Source organism: Rhinoraja longicauda, chromosome 23, assembly GCF_053455715.1.
Source record: "Rhinoraja longicauda isolate Sanriku21f chromosome 23, sRhiLon1.1, whole genome shotgun sequence".
In the NCBI taxonomy this organism is placed as follows: domain Eukaryota; kingdom Metazoa; phylum Chordata; class Chondrichthyes; order Rajiformes; family Arhynchobatidae; genus Rhinoraja; species Rhinoraja longicauda.
The window spans coordinates 9,062,318-9,085,708 of NC_135975.1; the positions used below are offsets into that span (position 1 = coordinate 9,062,318).

General features: G+C 43.8%; 1 protein-coding gene across 1 annotated transcript in view; it reads right to left on the reverse strand.

Moving 5' to 3' along the window:
* smo (smoothened, frizzled class receptor) overlaps positions 1 to 16,739 on the reverse strand; it is a 29,404-nt gene extending 12,665 nt beyond the window's left edge. The window contains exons 1-7 of the mRNA XM_078419573.1: positions 15,760 to 16,739; positions 8,945 to 9,150; positions 8,226 to 8,435; positions 6,024 to 6,196; positions 4,689 to 4,908; positions 3,068 to 3,191; positions 1,871 to 1,963 (exon numbers count right to left, since the gene is read on the reverse strand). Coding sequence (XP_078275699.1) covers positions 1,871 to 1,963; positions 3,068 to 3,191; positions 4,689 to 4,908; positions 6,024 to 6,196; positions 8,226 to 8,435; positions 8,945 to 9,150; positions 15,760 to 16,012 — 1,279 coding nt within the window. The 5' untranslated portion in view covers positions 16,013 to 16,739. The remainder of the gene's footprint in view (positions 1 to 1,870; positions 1,964 to 3,067; positions 3,192 to 4,688; positions 4,909 to 6,023; positions 6,197 to 8,225; positions 8,436 to 8,944; positions 9,151 to 15,759) is intronic.
* Between the last annotated feature and the right edge of the window lie 6,652 nt (positions 16,740 to 23,391).

Below are 23,391 nucleotides of genomic sequence, written 5' to 3' on the forward strand. Positions count from 1 at the left end.
GGGAGAAAGCAGGAACGGGGTACTGATTTTGGATGATCAGCTATGATCACAATGAATGGCGGTGCTGGCTCAAAGGGCCGAATGGCCTACTCCTGCACCTATTTTCTGTGTTTCTATGTATTTCATTAGATCTAGTAATTTTCCCTTTTAGATATCGCTAGCCTTTCCAATATTCCAGTATCCATACCACATCCCTACTTACAATAAATTAGGCAATATCTTCTACCTTGATAAAGACAAATAAATAGGACTGATTTAGTACCACTTCCACAGGATGATGTTATTGACTCGGATGCAGGTTATTGGCCTCCCCATACTGTCTGGGAATATAAACAGCATAGGGAGACCCCAAATAGGAAAAAACAGGAGAAAATACTTTAAAGGAGGGATAGTCACAACTTCATCAAGCCTGTGGTTGATAAAGATTTGTAAATTTTGTATGGACGTGTTCGGAAGGCACTGTAGAACTTTAATAATCAAGCACACTTTGGATCTTGGTCGTGCCAGGCTGGTAGTTTTAAAGCATTGTTTTATGTTATTCACAATGTACTTTTAATTTTCTACCCCCCCCCCCTCCCAAGATGTTATAGTTTGTTTTTCCATTAACCCAGTTTAAAGGGAATTCAGAAAATGGGGCTATTGTGAGTTTAGAATGAACATGTGAACACACAGGCCCCAGTGAATGCAAAGAGAGCATGAGAACTGGGATCCCAGCGAGTTGAAAAGGAGCACAGGAACCATGTCCTGGGATCTGGGAACATTACCTGGTGAGCCAGACATTGCAACAAACGGATTTACAAGTAGTCTAACAGCAGATTATTGGAGATTTATTGTATTGCTAAATGATCTCACTGCCTTCAACTACACTATCTCAACACCCGTCGGTCATAAGACACAACCATCTTCAGTGTGTTCCACAAGGTCAATTGTAAACCAAATGGACGTGTCATTCCCCAGTTGGACAAGGCTTGTCAATCAGTCAAAAAGTCCTCTTTTCCTTTCCACTCAAATATTACTATAACTATTAAGTATTCCATTGTTTTAAGGGATTTTTTACGTGTGCTTATAATTTTTCTGCAGGTTTGTTGTAAGCAATATTCAGAAGATGCAATGCTAACTTCTGAAGAATCCAGGATAATCCTGAAAATTGACAACCTTACTCTGGCTTTCAACAAAAAGGTAGGATTATCTTGGCTAAAGCGTACACTCTTTCCTGAGCACCGATTCTGCCCAGTTTTGGAGGAAAAATTGACAACAAAAAACCACACACCATCTTCTCATCCAGTCATCCCACCTCCAAGTAAAAGGATAATGAAGGACAGTTATTGTACAACATCCTGATTAAGTTTTCACCTCTCTCACAGTTGTCACATCAGGTAGCCAACTTTAGTTTAGAGATACAGCATGGAAACAGGCTCTTTGGCCCACTGAGCTGGCGCCGACCAGCAATCCCTTTACACGGGCACAATCCTAAACTAAGAACAAGTTACATTTTTTTTAACCGAAGCCAAGTAACCTACATACCTGTATGTCTTTGTTGGGCTAGTTTTCATCACACAATCACGATTTTTCCCATTTCCAATATTTCTTTAAAATTAATCTTCAAAATACTCAAATAATATTCAAATGTAATAATGTGCTTTTGGGTTCCTTCCCCACCACCCACCTTGCAAGAGTTTTGATTCTAACTGTGCTGGGGATTAATATTTGATTCCTAACATCTCTCAAAAAATCCTGAAGGGTGCACAAACCTAATGTGACAAACTGTGTGTCACAATCACACACTGGAGAAGTGTAGTGTTTTCTTGAATCAGTTTATAAGTCACAGGAGCAGAATTATGCCATTGAGTACATGTTGACCAATCCTTACCGAGACGTAGCATTGTTTCATTAATTTTACTGGCTGCTTTCTCACTCAAGAGCCCTGGATGTTTGCTCTTAATTGAAAATAGGGTCATGACTCCTGTAACAGAAATGAGCCCGTGAGCAATTTAAAAATACAATCATCTGCAAATACGAGAAACCAAAAATCAAAAGAAAAAGGTGCATCTTCATGCATGGGAGAATTGGAAATCTGACACACTTCCCAATGACCCCCTGCTGGTCATTGAGGAGGAAAATGGGGAGAGGTGAAGGGAGGGGGCACTCACTTGAAAAAAAGATTTTAAATTCTGATACAAATTTTGCATATCAAAAATCTGAAAGATTACAAAATCAAGACAGATAAATGGAGTTAAGATCAGCCATGATAGAAATTAATGATAGAATGGGCTTGAATAGTTTTGCTCAGTCCCAATCTGAAAAGGGAGGAAAATGTCAAAATATACAAGGGATAAAAGTAATCTTTTAGAATGGGAGAGAAGAACTCCTTTATTAAACTTTGTCAGCAGGTTTGAAAGGTAATGTCAAGGTAGCATAAGCAAGTGACTACAGTGCATTTAGTAGATGGTACACATTGTGACCACAACGCATGATTTATGTGGGGAATTAATGTTTAGGATGAAGGATGGGATACTGATCAAGCAGGTTGCTTTGTCATGCATGATGTTGTACTTACATCTTCCTGCGTTGAGCCTTGTAGATGGAGGAAAGGCCTTATGGAGGGTGAGACACTCTCCAGCACACCCAGCCTCTAACCTACTTTTGTAGCCATTGTATTTATGTGGCAGATCCATCTCTGACCTTCAGGATGCTGACAGTCATGGATTTGGCAATGAATTCAAGGGTAGGTGGTTGGACTCTTCCTTGTTGTAAATGGTTGCTTTTTAATGGCGTGTGTGTTACTTGCCATTTATAAATCTCATCCTTAATGTTATCTCGGTCTTCCTACATGAGGTCTGGCTAAAGAGTTGTGGCCACGTGGGAAATTGCCAGTGTGAAATTGTGTCAAATCACAACTCTGGAAATTTACGGAGGAGTGGGATCTGGTTGAAGATGGAGAGAGTGCACCACTGACTGCTGCTACACTGCATCATTAATAAACATCGAATAAGGCATCAAGAAAACTTAGAATTGTGTTTTGGATTTCGGTAGTGTTTTTTTAATACGACGTATCCATTTCACGTACCTCTTATAAGAAAATAGCCACCAACCAGCAGAACCAATCCAATTGGAGCCAGGACAAATCCTGCCCGGAAGTGATAATCCTTATATCCAACAAAGCAGATCCCGCTTACAGAGTCTCCGTCCACCTATGGAATATGATCATCTTATCACATTGTAATTTAGATACAAATATTCCGCTAGCAGTTGTTGGACAGAGACTCAGACCATGTGCAAGTCAAAATCAAATTGACCGTGACAAACATTAAAGAATAAATACGTACATAGGGAATTGATCTAAATCATAATTGTAGATCAATAATCACCAACGACTTTACGGGCATCCCCATTCGACCTTATATGTTTTTATTAATTATCTCTTTATTTTTCAAATCCAATCAAAGCGTGTTGGGGTGCAGATCCTAGTAAACTTCCAATTTCTGGATCTGATCTATGGACAAGGACTGGTACAGAAAATAATCCAAAATTTTAATGAAATTATGGCTTTTATTTTTTTTAAATCTAGAGTACAGAAGGAGAGAGTTTGCGGCACGGTGGCGCAGCGGTAGAGTTACTGCCTTACAGCGAATGCAGCGCCGGAGACTCAGGTTCGATCCTGACTACGGGCGCCGTCTGTACGGAGTTTGTACGTTCTCCCCGTGACCTGCGTGGGTTTTCTCCGAGATCTTCGGTTTCCTCCCACACTCCAAAGACATACAGGTATGTAGGTTAATTGGCTGGGCAAATGTTTAAAAAAATTGTCCCTAGTGTGTGTAGGATAGTGTTAATATGCGGGGATCGCTGGGCGGCGCGGACCTGGTGGGCCGAAGGGCCTGTTTCCGCGCTCTATCTCTAAATCTAAAAAACTAAATCTATACAAAACCCTCAACAGACAGCAATAAGTAATTCTGACTAGGATTCAAAAGCATTATGTTGTCCTAGGAGGGAATATAATGTCAATTCACCAAAATGATATCTTTACTCGAGCTTTTCAATCATGAGGATAAATTACACAAAACTGTATTATGTTCTGAAATCTAGAAGGTTGTGGAGTGATTTGATTGAAATTTTCCAGATGTTATGGGGAACTCAGAGAGAAGATACAGAAAAAAACTATTTCTGCTGGTTGGGAAGTCCAAAACCAGGAATATGGTCTAAAAAGCCTAAGAGTTTAACTTTGAAGGAATGAAAATGGGACACTCTCTTACACTGATACATTGATATGTTTCTGAAAACGGTCATCAATGCAGAGACAATTGTTCATTTTAAATCTGAGATTAATATATATTGATAACAAAAATGTGTTCAGGACCATGGGGAAAAACAGGTACATGAAAGTAAGCAGGAAATTAACCATGATCTTATTGAATGGAAGAACGGGTTTGAGGGGCTAAATATGCGATTCCTGTTCCTATGTTTCTATCACAAATTGACACCATTCAACACTTAAATCATAATTGAAAATCCTATGTGATTTCCTAATCTTGTTTCACCCCACCGCATCCACAATTCTCATCACCAAGCTCCCAAAATAAAACTCAGAATCCTTAATATCATACTTCCTTGATTACAGTTGCTGTCATCCTGCAGCCCATCCCATCAAACCCACCCAAATTCTGGACAACAAAATTGGATGTATTGATTACCTGAGCCAGAGCTAAGATGGTGACAGTGAGTATAAACGGGATTGACCAGGTGATAAGGTGGAAGTAGGAGGTCTTGCCAGAGAGAGGCTGATAGGTGGTGCCGAGAGCCTTGAAGGACATGTGCCAGGCGTAGGTAAGCATCACAAACCAGATCACTCCAGACATGAGCGAGTAATAGACGATCACAAAAATTGTAACGCAAGACAGGGTTTCATTGGATCTGGAAGAGAAACAGCAGTTACAGCGAGATCTTTCTGTTTGAAGTAATGATCTGCGATCTTTTATATTGATATGAGGGGGCAGACCGAGCCTCGTTTTAACATCTCAACCAAAACAACATTTCCAATATCACATAGACATAAGGAACTGCAGATGCTGGTTTTAAAAAAAAAAGTCCTCGAGTATCTCGGCGGATCAGGCAGCATCTGTGAGAATATGGAGAGACAATCTTTCAGGTCCCGACCCGAAACGTCATCTATCCTTGTTGTCCAGACATGCTGCCTGACCCACTGAGTTACTCCAGGACTTTGTGTCTTATTTCAAATAGCACAGCAGTCTGTCAGCACTGCAATGGATGTGGCAGAAAAAATGGGATTAGTATAGATGTTGGTTGGCATAGATGCAGTGGGCTGAAGGGCCAGTTTCTAAGTTGTACATTGCCCTGACTCTAAGTGTCTGAATTGAAATATGACCCAATGGTTGAGAGGCAAATGTGCTTTTATTTATACACTTATTGTTTTTTAGATCTGGGTGTTGCTGGTAAAGCGATCTGGCCTAACTAACTTCCTATCAATACTTTCTCATCCCCTGAAATGACTGTTCATGAAATTTCCATGAAAGGGTTAAAAAGTGATTACGTTTCTTAGGTAATATTCAGTGGTCTGAATTATTGATGTGGAGATACAAGTTGAATTCTACCACAGAACATTAATTTTTAAGTAGTTAAATAAATCTGGAATGAGTAAAGCTGCTATTTTTTACTGTGACCATGAAACTCTCAGATTGCAATTATAAACCCTCTGGCTCTCAAACCATCCCAACAAATCATGCAGAGATTTGCATGTTAAAGATGTGATCGGGATTTTGGATCCTAAAAATAACAGGGTGAACGACAGTGACAGAAACAATAATGAACTACAATTACATTATCGTAATACTCATTCACCCCAATACATATCTGGTGATTCTGCCCCAGCCCATTTCTGAATTGTGCTATAGATTCTCCATTTTCTGGCAGGAACTCAAAGACAAAATGTTCAGGAGACCACAGAGAGACAAACACTGTCATAAGGCAAACACGACACTTGAGAATAAGCCGATTACGGATGAACGTACGTTGGCTCTCCAAGTCGCATGGTTCCATCTGCCTTGCACACAATTTCCTTCCTTGCTCCGTCCATGAACTGTGCAAGCCAGCCAATACTTCCAATAAAGAAACAAGTATTGATATAGAACAAGATGACAGCAGGATAACGATTAGAATTCTTCCAGTCAGCAACAAAGGTGGCCTAAAAAACAAGGGGAAAATATTAAAAGGCAAGATGAAAGACTGGAATGAAGCCCGTATTTTTGGAATAACGTGCTCAAATTTACAACTGGCAACATAGTTACTTAACTTATGTTTAACTTATATGTTTTGAATTACGCGCTGCTTTTCAAGAACGTAATTCCCACGTAAAACACAAGGTGCCTGTATTCACAATAAGAATTCACAAAATGGCCATCAACGTGTTAACTAGAATGATATCTTCCTGAGTTTAATGCGGCAAAATTCCAGCTAACGTCAAGAATAGTAGCATGCACTCTAACTGCAGCCAGCAAATGCATCCCACTGATCTTCCAAAGACTCGTTTGTACAGTATGTCTGGGCTGTGGATAAGTCGGGAACACTTGTACATAGATATCTGGAAGCATTTTGTAAGCTGGAATTTATTTGTGGTGTTTCAGGGGATGGGAATTGCAGAGTGTAATTTAATCAAGGGACTATAGGCTGTTTACATATAGATTAATGGATACTCAAGGAGTAATTTACAGACTGAAATCTAATCAATAAATTTACATGGTTTTTACATACAAAAATAAACATCTGGGAATGAGTTAGAAGTTGAAATCTAACCAAGAGGTGCAGATGACAAAGGGGATGTGTTTTACAATCTGTGTAGACTTCATGGTATTGAACTCAATCCCCTTTCATATAACAGTTTAATTCAGAAATGAACCCAGACAGCCCCAGGGTAGTTACTTAATCTCTCTCCTTCACACCACAATGCAACACGTAAATCTATCAGAGCAGAGATCTCTAGTATTTCCATCTGGTGGAGCCCTGTAAACCATGGAAGAAATAAAACCTCTCCATCATGAAATGGGGATTCCTCCTCGGACCCAAGTATTTACTTCCTAAATATGCCAATCAGCAAGACTACCACCTTGGGAGGACTTGGGGTGAGTTGTGTGCTCTGCCATTCTACACAGTTTACCAGTTTGGCGTTACTGACAAAAGAGCCGTGTTTGGTGCAGCAAAGATATGCACCATGAGAGGAAAGTGTGGAAACGTCCCACTGGGTCAACCTCAACATTGGAAGGGGGAGGAAAAACCTTCACATTGATGGCCACTGATGTATCACAGAGGTCCAGCAGTTTAACTGCTTAGTTAAAAAGCACTGACCTCCAATAACGCCTGATCTCCGATAACGATGAGAAGGCCTACCGGGAGGAGGTGGCTGATCTGGCACTCTGGTGTCAGTCAGCAGCCTCCTCTTGAATGTCACAAAAGCTAAGGAGCTGATTGTGGACTTTAGAAGGGTTCAACATCCGAGGACGTACATGCCACTGGAGATAAATGGGATTACTGTGGATAGGGTGAGCAGCTTTAAATACCTGGGAGTCCACATCACAGAGGATCTGACATGGACAACACACATTGCCGCACTGGTGAGTAAGGCACGGCAGCACCTTTACCACCTCAGACAGGTGAGGAAATTCAGAGTCTCTCTGAGGATCCTTCAGTGCTTCTATTCTGGGGCTGTAGAAAGCATCTTGTCCGGCAATATCTCAATCTGGTTTGGGAACAGCTCTGCCCAGGACAGGAAGGCTCTGCGGAGAGTAGTGCGTTCGGCTGAACGCACTATGGGAACTACACTCGCCCCCCCTGCAGGACCTATACATCAGGAGATGCAGATCCAGAGCCAGCAACATTATGGGGGACCCCTACCACCCCAGCAACGGACTGTTCCAGCTGCTACCGTCAGGCAAATGCCTCCGCTGTCACGCTGTGAAAACAGAGAGGATGAGTCGGAGTTTCTTCCCACAGGCCATCAGGACTGTTGACTCTTATATCACCAGGGACTAATTTACTGTATTCATTTTTTTTTTTTGTGTTGTGTCTTTTTAAAAAATAAATCTATTCTGTTTTGTAGTTTTAGCACAATCTGCAGGCATTGCCACTTTCATTTCACTGCACATCTTGTATGTATGTGTAAATGACAAATAAAGTAGACTTGACTTGACCATAAATGACCAAATGAGGGCAGCACTCACCAGTGTGAAGAATGTGCAGAGAATGGTGACGGAACCAAATATGGCAATGTAGACGTGCATGGCATCATGCTCGCTGTTGGTGAAGAGCGGATTCTGACACTGGATCCCGCAGCCTTCCACATCCTCGTACCAGCTCTTAGGGTTCTCTGTACGCACCAGGGGAGCCTCGCAGCGGCCAGAAGTGTTAAACTTTATGTTCTGAAGTTCATTCTGAAAAGAGACAATTTGAACAAAGAAATTAACTTTGAGACACAAGGAACTGCAGATGCTGGAATCTTGAGCAAAACACAAACTGCTGGAGTAACTCAGCGGGTCAGGCCGCCTTTGTGGAGGAAATTGATAGCTGACATTTCGGATCATAATCCTTCTTCAGACCGATTGTAGTAAGGGGGAAAAACAGGAAAAGAGGTGGAAATAAATTTTCTTTTATTTTATTTCATTGTGTACTTTCCTCCAGTCCACATGTCCTTTACCAGCTCTTTGGTACCCACTTTGCAACTGAGGATAAGATGGCAGGATAGCAACCTGTTCCCAAGAGCAGTTGTCACCTCTGCAATATTCCTAGGTGTGCACGAGACAGTTTGATCATTCTCGCCCTCGCACCTCACGTGGATGGGGTACTAGTGGGAGGGTCTGGCATACCAGCAGGGACATCATTAGGTTCAAGAGTTAAGTCAACAACTGCATAAGGATTGTTTTGCCGACTCCCAGTCATTTACCTGGCATCCTTCAGGAAAACGGTCATTGGAACACTTCAGAAAGTCAGGCCAGCCTCTCTCCCGCTCCACAATGGCGCAGGGGCCTCTGGTGATCTGGCACATGACCTGGCCGGGCAGTTCCACTCTGCCATGTTCACATTTTGGCATGTAAACAGCGCACAGGAATTGCTGAATCACAGTCCAACAGCCTGGCGCATTACGTAGCCCTGGAAAAGACGAACGACACGTTAAAATGTTTAGCTTCAAGTATTTTCTTCAATTCCAATTCTAGAGCCCAGGAACTAGAGAAATATCCAGCTTCCATACTGTTTATGGAATTTGGAAGAGTTTTCCAGAGTAACTCATCCCCTTACCCTTGCTTATTTTCTCCACTTCTTGAAGCTCAGCAATATGCATGTTCATTAGATCTCATTGCAATTTTTCCTCTTTAACCTCTAACTGCTGCCTTTTAAAACAATGTAACAGTTCATATGTCATTGGAGCAGAATAAGGCCATTTGGCCCATAGAATCTACTCTGCCATTCAATCGTGGCCGATTTATCTTTCCCTCACAATCCCATTCTCCTGCCTTCTCTCCGTAATCCCTGAAAGAGAGAAGAAATAACAGATAATGTTTAATCCTAGCAAATGTGAGGGATTACTTTGCGAGGTCAAATGTAAGGGGGAATTATACAGTAGAAGGCAAGCCCCATAACGGCAATGATATACAGAGGGATCTTGAGGTCCACCTTGGCTTCCTGAAAGTGGCAACACAAGTTGGTAAAGAAGGTAAGCTTGCCGTCATCAGTTTGGGTATTATGAGCGCCAGGAAGTCATATTGCAGCAAAATGGGACTTTGGTTAGGCTGTATTTTTTATAGTTTTTAATTATTAAGATTAATCCCCATTATGAAACTTCTTACTTAAGAGTTATGAAGCAACCTAAGGAACATTTCAGGAAATGAAAGTTTTCCCTCACGGACATTACCAGAAATTGGTGAATATAACCTCTCTAGATTGAGGAAACATTACATTGAGATTTGAAAATGACACATGACACTCCATTTTTTAAGAAGGGAGAGAGGGAGGGGTAAACCAGAAAGCTTTCTAGCTTGAAGATAGACATAAAATGCTGGTAGACACAAAATGCTGGAAATAACTCAGCGGGTCAGTGTAACAACTCATAGTGCATAATAAGTGAGGTGATATAGTGAAGGCGATCTAATATGGTTGATTTACAGTCAGGCAGCATCTCGGGAGAGAAGGAATGGGTGACGTTTCATAGAAACATAGAAACATAGAAAATAGGTGCAGGAGTAGGCCATTCGGCCCTTCGAGCCTGCACCGTCATTCAATATGATCATGGCTGATCATCCAGCTCAGTAGCCTGTACCTGCCTTCTCTCCATACCCCCTGATCCCTTTAGCAAAAAGGGCCACATCTAACTCCCTCTTAAATATAGCCAATGAATTGGCCTCAACTACCTTCTGTGGCAGAGAATTCCACAGACTCACCACTCTCTGTGTGAAGAAATGTTTTCTCATCTCGGTCCTAAAAGACTTCCCCCTTATCCTTAAGCTGTGACCCCTGGTTCTGGACTCCCCCAACATCGGGAACAATCTTCCCGCATCTAGCCTCTCCAACCCCTTAAGAATTTTATATGTTTCTATAAGATCCCCCCTCAGTCTTCTAAATTCCAGCGAGTACAAGCCCAGTCTATCCAGTCTTTCCTCATATGCAAGTCCCGCCATCCCAGGGATTAATCTGGTGAACCTTCTCTGTACTCCCTCTAAGGCAAGAACGTCTTTCCTCAGGTTAGGAGACCAAAACTGCACACAATACTCCAGGTGCGGTCTCACCAAGGCCCTGTACAACTGCAGCAGAACCTCCCTGCTCCTGAACTCAAATCCTCTTGCTATGAATGCCAACATACCATTCACTTTCTTCACTGCCTGCTGCACCTGCATGCTTGCTTTCAATGACTGGTGCACCATGACACCCAGGTCACGTTGCATCTCCCCTTCTCCCAATCGGTCACCATTCAGGTAATACTCTGCTTTCCTGTTCTTGCCGCCAAAGTGGATAACCTCACATTTATCCACATTATATTGCATCTGCTATGCATTTGCCCACTCGCCTAATCTATCCAAGTCACTCTGCAGCCTCCTAGCATCCTCCTCGCAGCTAACACTGCCACCCAGCTTCGTGTCATCCGCAAACTTAGAGATGTTGCATTCAATTCCCCCGTCCAAATCATTAATATACACTGTAAATAACTGGGGTCCCAGCACTGAGCCTTGCGGTACCCCACTAGTCACTGCCTGTCGTGTCGAGACCCTTCTTCAGACCTGAAACGTCACCCATTCCTTCTCTCCCGAGATGCTGCCTGATCTGCTGAGATACTCCAACATTTTGAGTCTACCTTCGATGTAAACCAGCATCTGCAGTTTTTTTTCCTAGACATAAAATGCTGGAAAACTCAGCGGGACAGGCAGCATCTCTGGAGAGAAGGAATGGGTGATGTTTCAGGCCTTTTCTGAAGAAGGGTCTTGACCCGAAACATGACCCATTCCTTCTCTTCAGAGATGCTGCCTGACCCACTGAGTTACTCCAGCATTTGTGTCTATAACATATAACATATAACATATAACAACTACAGCATGGAAACAGGCCTGTCCGGCCCTACCAGTCCACGCCGACCATTCTCCCTGACCTAGTCTATATATAACATATAACAACTACAGCATGGAAAATCTTCGGTGTAAACCAGCATCTGCAGTTCCTTCCTACACAAACTTTCTAGCCTGTCAGTTAATCGCTTTCAAAACAATGTGACGTGTCATAAGAGCAAAGGGAATAGAAAGTTGTGTCGAAAGGCTGAGATGAAACAAGAATGCGCAGAGATCTGTGTGAGCACAGGAATTTAGGTATAATTGACCTGTATATGTGCTACACAGTCTGCACAATTCACTCTTGGGGCACCGATTGGAATAAAAACATAGGAAATAGAATAACCATTCAGCTCCTCGTGCCTGTTATGCCATTCCATTAGATCATGGTTGATCATCTACCCCAGCTCTGCTTTCCTGCACTAACTCCAATATCCCTGTGTCTCGAACGAGGAAAGATAGACCCACTGCAGTATTTATATCCTACACACGAGGGACAATTCAGTGTGTAGGGTAGAACTACTGCAGTGGTTCTGTCTTTCCTCCCACATAGTATCTGGGTAATTGCTGGTCAGCGCGGACCTGGTGTTTGCACGCTACATCTTTGGGCGGCACGGTGGCGCAGTGGTAGATTTGCTGCCTTACAGCGAATGCAGTGCCGGAGACTCAGGTTCGATCCTGACTACGGGCACCGTCCGTACGGAGTTTGTACGTTCTCCCCGTGACCTGCGTGGGTTTTCTCCGAGATCTTCGGTTTCCTCCCACACTCCAAAGACGTACAGGTAGGTAGGTTAATTGGCTGGGCAAATGTAAAAATTGTCCCTAGTGTGTGTAGGATAGTGTTAATGTGCGGGGATCGCTGGGCGGCGCGGACCCGGTGGGCCGAAGGGCCCGTTTCTGCGCTGTATCTCTAAATCTAAATCTTTGAACTAATCTAAGCTAAAATAGTTCAAAAACATAATTTGCTCTATCCATGTAGTAGTAATTCCGTGAAACAACAAACTTGGCCCACAACAAATTTGGTCCGCTATAACTGAAACCTGTTATTAAGAGGTCCGTTAAAATTAGGGTTTACTGTATAAGCAATTTCAAGATGCCTACAACACTGGCAATCATTAGGGACTTTGATCTACACATAGACTATTTTGCCTGGACGTGATCCATATCCCTTCATTCCCTGCATACCCACATGCCTATCCAAAAGCCTCTCAAACACCACTATCGGATCTGCCTCCACACCAGCTTTGGCAACGCATTCCTGGCACCCACCATTCTGTGTAAAATAACTTTCCCCACACATCTCCTTTAAACTTTTCCCCTATAACTTTAAAGCTATGTCCCCTAGTATTTGATATTTCTACCCTGGGGGAAAAGATTCTGACCGTCTACTCTTTCTATGCCTCTCATAATTTTATATACTTCAATCAGGTCTCCCCCCCAACCTCTGGCATCCCAGTAAACAATCCTAGTCTGTCCAACCTCTCCTTGTTAACACCCTCTAATCCTGACCTGCTCTGCACTCTTTCAATAGCCTCCACATTCTTCCTGTATTGGGGCGAGCTACACGCAATACTCCAAATGCGACCTAACCAAAGTCCTTTAAAACTGCAACATGACTTCCTGACTCTTAGACTTAATGCCTTGACCAATGATGGCAAAAAAATAGAGGCAAGCATACCACATGCCTCTATTTTACCACTTTATCTACTTTTATAGTCACTTTCAGGCTGTTATGGACTTGGAACTCGAGATCTCTTTGTACGAGAAAGCTGTTGAGCATCTTGCAAATTTACTGACATTGTCATCTAAACCGTTAATGTAAGTAACAAACTGCAGTGGATTCAGCACAGAACCCTGCAGCACTGCACTGGTCAATCAGAAAAGCAACCCTTCACAGCTACCCTTTAAACCCTTCCTCCAAGACAATTTGGAATCCTACTGGCAAGCCCACCTCGGATTCCATGCAATCTAACCTTCCAGACTAGCCTACCATTTGGACCTTGTTAATAGGCTTTGCCAATGTAAATCGAGGCAATGTTCACTCCCTTGCTCTGATCAATCCTCTTGGTGACCTGTCTGAAAAACTCAGATTTGTTCCACATGATTTCCCACACACAAAGCCGTGCTGACTAGAAAACTCTATCCACTTGTGTTCCCGCTTTCAGGGAGCTATGATCTTGGACCCCAAGATCCCTCTGTACATCAATGCTGTGAAGGGTCTTGCCATAAACTGTATATTTTCCCCTTGTATTCGACCTGCACATTCGATCTCACATTTGCTTGAATTAAATTCCATCTGATATTTCTCAGCCCATATCTGTAATTTCACTAGCTATTAAGTATATTATGAAATACTTAAATATATGCATGAAAAAATCATTTCTATCTTTGGTTTGCTCATTTTCCTTATTGACATGCTTCTCCTCACCAAAATCATCAAAACTTGCAATTACAATCTACATGTATACTGAGCAGACTGAACTCTTCACGATCTCACACTATCCATCCACTTATTTTGCAATATTAAGATTGCTTAAACCGAATAAACTGCAATTTTCCTCACAAATTGTGAAAATCCCAACTGTTGGGCTTTCTGCTCAAGTCTCCATACACTCCATACTCAGTGTATTCATCACCCTCCCGAACTACTGACTCAAGCTAAAGCAAATGGCTACATTACTCTAATGACTACAATCTAAGTCACACCAAATCCCATTCACAAAACTCCAATGGTTACACCCTAAATCACACCACATCCCATTCATAACACTTCAATACACCCTAAGTCACACCAAATCTCATTCATCAAGCAGCCATCTACTTGCTGGCCAACAATGAACCAGTATTAAAATTACCTTTCCCCCTTTTTTTTGCAATTTCCTTAAGCACACATCCTTCTGAAAGCTGTGACTGTCTATGATGGGTTCATCTGCATCCCCTGTTACTTTGCCCCATCACTGGTGGACTTCATGCTCCCCGATTCCTTTCTTTAACGTCATTCTCCTTTAAAGCTCATCATGACTTTCCAATATTTTTGCTCAATCTTGATTTCTCTGCCTATTAACTGTGAGGATTTTTTTGTCCAGTTGTAGTCCTGCAGAACATCAAAATATTAATGACATTTGAATTCATTATCACCTGAACTCTATCCACTTGTGGATACAGCGCCGGAGACTCAGGTTCAATCCTGACTACGGGTGCTGTACTGTAAGGAGTTTGTACGTTCTCCCCGTGACCTGCGTGGGTTTTCTCCGAGATCTTCGGTTTCCTCCCACACTCCAAAGGCGTACAGGTTTGTAGGTTAATTGGCTTGGTGAATGTAAAAATTGTCCCTAGTGGGTGTAGGATAGTGTTAATGTGCGGGGATCGCTGGGCGGCGCGGACTTGGTGGGCCGAAAAGGCCTGTTTCCGCGCTGTATATATATGATATGATGATATGATATGTCTGAACTGCAACCTCCATCTCTTCCCACGGTCTTACAATTTCTTTCCTTGCATGGAATCTGAGGATTGCTAGCAATATCAATTGCCCTCAAGGAACTGAAGATGAACCATCACCTTGAACAACTACGGTGGAGGAACTCCTATGAGGTCTTGCCACAATTGAGGGTCACTAGGCATTTCCAAGATTAGTTAGGACTCAATTACTTTGCAGTGCGCTGGCATCGCGTTTAGGATAGATCAGATAAGGATGGCAAATTTCCTTTATTGGTGGTTAACTGCGAGGATTTCTTTTTTTTTAACAACTTGGTAGCTTCATTAATTGTTGCCTTTTATTCTCAGATTTCTGAAATTAAAATATCTAAATCTGAACTGAGCATTCTGGAGTGAAGAGTTCCAGTTTCACATCTCTGACTAAAGATATTTCTCATCTTAGTCCTCTCTGGCGGAGCCTTTAACTGGAATTTATTTTCATTTATACACCTTAGTTGTTGACCCCAAGTCTGTTTCACACTGACCAAGAAGTGAAGTCCTGTGGAACTAAAAGCCACTTAGTCTTTTCCCTGAGGAAGCCATCTTTCAGGCTGTGAGGAAAATCAATCTGTTTTGTTTTTCTCTGACAGCGAAATGTGGGAGGGCTGTATTGGAGCTTACAAGATTTTATATTCTTATTTATCATGATAAGTCGAGCTTTGTGTTTTGTTTTTTCAAGATATGAATGCAGTACCTGACCACAGGACCAGCTTGTTGTGCGCCTCCTCTTGGGTTGTGGAGTCCTCGGCCAAGGCGAGCGAGGTATGTGTGTAAGGCAACGCCGAGCCCAGGCATGTGTTGTACCTCAGGAGCTCGCAGTCCGACGCCTTCTTACAGCGGTCGTGAGCAGACGTGTGGTTGGTGCCGCTCTGCCCGGGGAAAGTGGAGAGGAGAAGAAGCAGGCAGGCTGCAGTCGCCTTAACAAAAGACTCCCACCCGGTAGACATCTTGGAGTTGCAGTCACAAAGTTAAAGGAATGCCTTCTGCCCGCGCCCCGCGCTCGCCTCTCCGCACCATGGGCCGGTCGGCTCTCCTTTCCACCGAGAAACAAACTTGGGTGAAACTTCATCCAACTGGTTGCTGCCCCCTTCGCCCGCGTCTCCTTGCCCCAGATGTGACCGCTTCCCAACTTTCAGCAAATTCCATCGCGTCAGTTTCCATTGCTCGTAGCCTGGAGTTTCACCATTCCTCCTCCCCCTTCCCTCCCCTCTCTGCAAACTCAGCGAGAGGGGACCCTTTACCTTAAATGCCGTCACATTTAACAAAAAAAGAACAAAAAACCCACGAAAAAATTGCCAACGAGTCGATTTTTTTAACAACGATTAATGTGATCTCGTTCAGTTCGCCCCTCGACTCCCACGTTAACAAGTGACAGTGAGATAGAGAAACACAAATGTAATTTGATCGTTGGCGGTATTCTCCTTCTCTCCTTCCTTCTAACTTCTTCCAGTGATCGTGTAAGTCCTGGGTCTTCAGTCCATAAGGAGAACTTGCGCACACGTCCAGTGGAAAAAATAAATACTTTGTTTGCCCTCTGGCTCCTCACCAGCTGGCTTTATTCAAGGTGGGGAGTGGGAGCCACATGGCGAAACGAAGCCACCCCCATCCAACTCGCATTCAGAACAGCGCTGGCGAGAGCTTCAGAGCAACGAGAGCCCCCTTCACTGGCCTCCGTCCACCTTCCCCTGCAGTTAAACAGCGAACATCCCCCACTCCATGCAAACAAAAAGCTCTTGTGGACAGCAAGTTCACACGCAGCCGCTGCAAACACGGGCGTTGGAAAACTTCAGGCAGGCACTTGTAGTTTCTGAACTTCCAGCCCCTGGGTCAGCTGGAGACCCCCGACCCACTCACTCACTTCATGGAAACACGGAGGCCTCCTTGTGACCCGGCTAACTTAAACGTAAACCTCCTCCTGCTTCTCTCAGATGCTGCAAGAAGCCTTAACCAAAATGAAACCCAGGCTTCCTCCACCACCCACTCCACTCTCTATTCTTGCAAAGAGGTTTAAGTGGCCCGCAGCCTCCCATTGGATTTGTCTAATCTACCTGGCAAATGGGTACCCGTTTAACATGGCAACACAGTGGCACAGCTGGTAGAGCTGCTGCCTCAGAGCACCAGATTCTATCCTGACCTCAGGTGTTGTCTGTGTGTACTTTGCCTGTTCTCCCTGTGACCACGTGGGTTTCCTCCGGGTTTTCCGGTTTCCTACCACATTCCAAAGACGTACGGGTTTGCAGGTTCATTGGCCTCTGTAACTTGCTGCCCCCATGTGCAGGGAGTGGATGCGAAAGTGGGATGACATAGAACTAGTGTGAACGGGCGATCAATGGTCGGCCTGGACTCGATGGACCAAAGGACCTACTTTCATGCTGTATCTTTCAACCAATTAAAACCCACATCACTCCTCCAGGCCCAAGGTAATTCCAACCTCCACTGTCAAGCTGCACTGCACAGACAACACCTGCCTTCAAAGACAGAGCTCCAAGCCATCATTGACTCATTGAAGCCTGCAGGAGAATGGATTATATATATCACATTCAAAAAACAAAGGTCCTTTGTAATAACCTACCCCACTCTACAATGCCACCCCTGATAATAATGCAACACAGGGTGTTGGAAAACATGGATCATTAAGAGCTGTCTCTCACTGAAGGTAAACTTTGATGATGAAACTCACCATTGCCTCCAGTCTGTGCAGCCTTTGCCTATCTGAAGAAAAGAGTGTTCAAAATTCAAGGAAGCTCGTGATGCACTCGGCAGCAGTAATCCATACTTTCCTGTATACTTCTTATCCATGCATTACCTACAGTAGTCTCCTCAAAGCACTGAACATGTACTACCAATGCTGTTTCTGTAAAATATATTAAATCAACTAGCAAGATAAGTGAGCAGACATCAGCAACATCTCCCAGTCCAGCAGCCCCAGCACTGAGGCTCCAATCATGTTCAATTGCTCCAATGGGCCATGTCATTCATATGCCCAACACCAGACTCCTGAAACAGATACTTGTTTCAAGCTCTGTCTCAGAGAGAGTTTGCTATGTTGACAGAAGAAACAGTTCATGGATGTTCTCAGTTCTCAAATATGTCAATGTCCCCACAATCCCTCACCCATAATTGCTCAAAATGAAGGAGGAGCATTTGGGGTGATACTGAGAATAGTGCCCATTCTTTCTGAGTTTGCAGGAGCCTAGTGTAAACCTCTTCTACTAAACTATCGACTGCCTGACTCTGCCTTCAAACAATTCCTCCCCACCTGTGGAAGAGATGGTAGATCTCACCTCACAACTCACAGAACACGGGTGAAAGCAAACGATACTAAACCCCAAAGGACTTTCTCAGAAGGTACTGACTCTGTAGAGGTGCTGCAAATGAAACAACTTCATTCGCCTCCCCCATCAACCACTAGCCAGCAGATTGAACAGCCAGCCAAGGCTCAGGGTAAAGGTGATGCACTCCTTCTCCTCATCTTTTGAAAGGCCTTCAACGTGTCTCATTCAAGAGGTGCCTTTTCACAAGTGAAAGTAGCAGACGTCTTCGGATTATTCTGAATAAGACCAGAGAAATTGTTCCTGAGTCCCCAAACAATATTTGACCCCTAACCAACGTTCAAAAAACAAACCATATCACTACTAGAGCCGTACCTTTGGGAGCTTGCTGTGCACAAAAATGTCAATGCATTATCAACTTTATTTACACTTCAAAAAGTATTAAAAAAAGCTCTGTAATGGCTTTGCCCATTGAGTGAAGAGCACGAAATAAATGTAGTTTCTCCTCCCCCAATCAAGCGTGCTTCCTCCAGAGTCCAATATGTACAAAAATGTTAAAAACTAATGGGGCTTGAACTATTGAACAGAATTATCAGAGCAATGCATTGCCCCATTGTGATCCCCCTTAATACCATAACCCTTGGTGTCATATCCCTGAGTACAAGGATCCTCAACATTTCCTTCTCCTACAATGCCCTTTTCTACAATATTCCTTAATACAGTGTCCTTCAGTACAGAGACAGCGAATAAGGTATTCCTCTCTAGAGTACCTATCAGTACATAGACTCTTGAGATAGCATGCTTCAATATATATACTGTTGGTGCCCTTTACATAGTGCTGACCCTCAGTACTATTTTTCTCAATACAGTATCTTCCAATATGCACAGTAATGCTCCAGCAATAGGTCGGTGGTGGAGAAAGTCAACAGCTTCAAGTTCCTGTGGGTGCATATCTCTAAAGATCTGTCCTGAATCCAGCATGTGCAATCATAAAGCAAGCCCAACAACACTTTAACTTCCTTAGAAGACTGATGGGATTTGGTATGTTGACGAATACCCAGGCATCCTGGACCATTGGAGGGAGTATTGGCATTACAAATGAATAGGGTCCATTATTTGCATTATCAGATAGACACAAAAGGCTGGAGTAACTCAGCAGGACAGGCAGCATCTCTGGAGAGAAGGAATGGGTAACGTTTCGGGTTGAGACCCTTCTTCAGACTGAAGAAGGGTCTCGACCCGACAATCCAGTTTTTTGTGTATCTTCGGTTTACACCAGCATCTGCAATTCCTTCCTATACATTTGCATTGTCAGAACAGTTTCTAAAAATGGAGACACTTTAAATCCATAGAAATGGAGAGTGATGCCAGGTAGAAGGTGGCCGTTTGATTCCTGGCACTTGTGGCAACCTTTTGAATCCATTTCCCTTCTTCCTACTCCCTTTCCTCCCATCTTCAAATTTCCCTGTCCCCTGTCCAATTCCTCTACCTACTGTAGATTATATCGTACAACATGGCCAATTTTCCACATTTTACCTCTTGGTACTTTTGCCAGTTATATTAACACTTTGCCTTCCTGTCAGAGACACTACTTAGTTTAGTTTAAAGATGCAGCGGGGAAACAGGCCCTTTGGCCCATCGAGTCCGCACCGACCAGCGATTTCTGCACATTAACACTATTCTACACACACTAGGGACTATTTACAATTTTACCAAGCCAATTAACTTACAAACCTGTAATTCTTTGGAAAGTACTTAGGAAACCGGAGCTCCTGAAGAAAATCCATGCAGGTCACAGGAAGAACATGCAAACTCCGCACAGACAGCATCCGCAGTCAGGATCAAACACGGGTCTCTGGAGCTGTAAGGCTGCAACTCTATCACTGCGCCACCGTGCCGCCCCAATGCTGACTCCCTAGAAGATCTTTCCATAACTTTGAACACTCTCCCCAAATGCCTTCACATCCTCCCAAACTCTCATAGGTCCATTTTGGTCATAACCGTGGATAATAATTAAAGTATAAATTAGTGCAGTAAACAACCCTCTCCGGCTAAGCATGGGAAAATCTTTCCAATGAGGAGATGCCAGTCAGGGCAAGCTTGGGGATCTCTCCAACTGGATGGATCAGTACATAACTAGGTGCTGAAGGGAGATCAGATTTCCCCGCCTGCAGATGCCTAGGAGAGGGGAGCAGGCAAGTTACTGCGGATTAAATAACACGTGACAAACTTTCCACCCACCAGTTGCCTGCCCCGTCAGGTACCTGCTGCCCCACCTGTGAAGGAGTCCAGGTGTCCCATATTGGCCTCAGTACCCACAGATCTGGAGCAAAAGCAAGTCATCCTGAATCACAAGGAACTGCCTAGGAAGCAGAGCACTACCACGCCCAGTAACGCCCCAAATTTAATGTTGAATTAACAATGATTTGTAAATTTTCCAGGGATCTTAGGATTCCTTTCATCCGCTCCCACAAGTGGAAAGGTGCCCAAGGATTCTGCTTTCCATGTGTCAGTGGCCCAGCCACTGCTTCTCACTGAAGACCCAAAGCATAAGGGAGGCAGAAGAGGAGGTACACCACACACTACGCCTGGATCAAAGGCAAGCATAAAGCATGCTAATTTTAATTGCGCTTGTTTGATAGTTTATACATGTCATTAAATTCTAACGGTAAAGAATGCAGTCCCATCAAATTGGCAGAATTCAGTCTATAACAGGGATGCAAATGGCAATGCAACATTAGATCCCACACCAGGTCTTGGCTTGCTTGCTTTGAAGAAAATGCTTCTGTTCACACTGCTGGCAACCAGCTGCAACCACCTCATCGCATTTGGCACCATTGAAGCGAATGGAATCAAACCTGTGGAGGTGACGATAACTGGCAGTCCATGCTCTCACACTGGTTTACTGTTGGTATCCAGTTTCCAACACATAGCAGTATCTATCCGGAGGGAATGCAGAGATCTGCAATGGAAGTGGAGATGTGAGATCTCTGTTTAATGAAGAAAAGAAAAATACACAGTTGCTATTTCTGTCATCTCCAGCCCAGAAAGCAGTGCTTACAGAAGAACAGGAATTGCGATTGATGGAGTTCATTCAATGTTTAGTTTTGCAAATTCCAGGCTATTTTAAGCTAGGCATCTAAACTTATTAACATACACAAACTGCCTCCAAATATGATTTATCATTTAATATTCCAGGAAAGAGCTTAAATTTCATCTATCAATTTACCACCTCCACAAGGAAGTGGAACAGGGACCTGCACCTCAAGATACCCACAAACACTGATTTGCTCAAATCGTTTAGCTTGCGTTCCTGAAACTCCGTTTACCAGAGTCAATGAAGGTACTGTATAAATGGCCACTGGATTAGCTCAGTGTAAACATTTCCAAGTACCAAAACACCACGAGCAAATGTTGCATGTGGATTTGTTGTGGGGGTGGGGAGCTGGTGAGTGCGGGGGTGGCAGGGTTTGACCAAAGACAAGGCTGGACTTTAGCTGCGAAGTGCTTCACGGCCAGGCGAGATCATGTGCAGTGATGTGATTTTACCACACGCTTCCTCACTGACGAAGGTGGGTGGGGAATTGACAGATTCAGCGGGGAACAGCACAATGTGGGAACCAGCTCACTTTGTAAAAGGCTGTGCAAAAGACTGCAGACAGAGTTTTTGTCACATTTCTCTGTTGCTCACTCTCTCTGAACGTCAATGCCTTCCACATAGGAAAGCAGATGAGCGGAGGCAAAAAAACAAGGGGGGGGGGGGGGACGTTTTAAGGCAGGGCTGTGAACTGAGACTGAGTGAAAAACAAGTGGAGCGTTAGTCTGCTGGGAGTGCCGGTCTTGCTAAAGTCTTTGAGACCACACACAGGCAGGCGCTCCACCCATGAGGCCCCGTGCCGACAAACAGACTTGTTTTATATTTAATTGCCAGTTCATCTCCTGCAATTACCATCATGGGAAAAAAACACAGATTTAAATATGAGCCCGTTTGAATTTTTTTATTTTTTTGTGGAGCTTGGAGCAGCTTGCCAACCGATAAACAGACTGTTTTAAAAAAATGCAGGAACCGGGGTCTTGTCAATCTTTGACCTCCCACTCGGCCTTTACTGAGGTTGTCAATCTAACAACCACCCCTGCACCCTCACCACACCCCAGTATCAGCCGGCGGGGGTGGGGTGTTGTCAGGAAAGTACCAGTGGGGGAGGGGAGGGGGATTTGTTAGTACTAGTTATTTAAGGTGTGGAATTTTCAATAGGAGGACTGTAGTTCACTGGTGTGAAGCAAAGCTGGGCTCCCCTCTGCTCAGCCCAAACTCTCTCCCCTACCAACTGAGAATTTACATTGACTTCTGGTTTTAGTTTAGAAAAGCATCGTGGAAGCAGGCCCTTCGGCCCACCAAGTCTCACCGACCAACTATACACTAGTTCTATCCTACACTCTAGGGACAATTTACCGAAGCCAATTAACTTACAAGCCCGTGTGTATTTGGAATGTAGGAGGAAACCGGAGCACCCAGAGAAAACAAGCACGGTCACAAGGAGAATGTACAAACTTTGTGTAGACAGCACCCAATGTCAGAATCAAACCCAGGTCTCTAGCGCTGTAAGGCAGCAACTCTACTGCTGCACCACTGTGCTGCTGTGAGTTGCCAGTTGTCTGGTCAGGTGTCCAGTATTCCCAGGGGAGGGGAGGTCCTGAGTTGTAACTGATTTTGCGCAATAGTCCCATCCTATCATTAGTTCTCCTAAATCAGGGAGGTTTTATTTACCAAACATCTCCTCTCCAATCCCCCCACCCCCACCCATTCCACAAGCCTTTTGCATCTCCTCACAAGAGCTTGGACAGCAGACTTGCAGGGCAGTGGAGCCAATCTTTGGTACCCACCTCCCTATCCTAGATGTAGCCCCTCTTTTCTGAGGAACCTGGGACTGGTGGCTGGGAAGGCATGACCTGTCTTTCCTTTAAAATGAACCAGGTCCCAGGGCATTTCACACTCACTGGTTCTACAATCCCTGGCCCTCTAACAGAATCTTTTGCACAATCGACAAATTTAT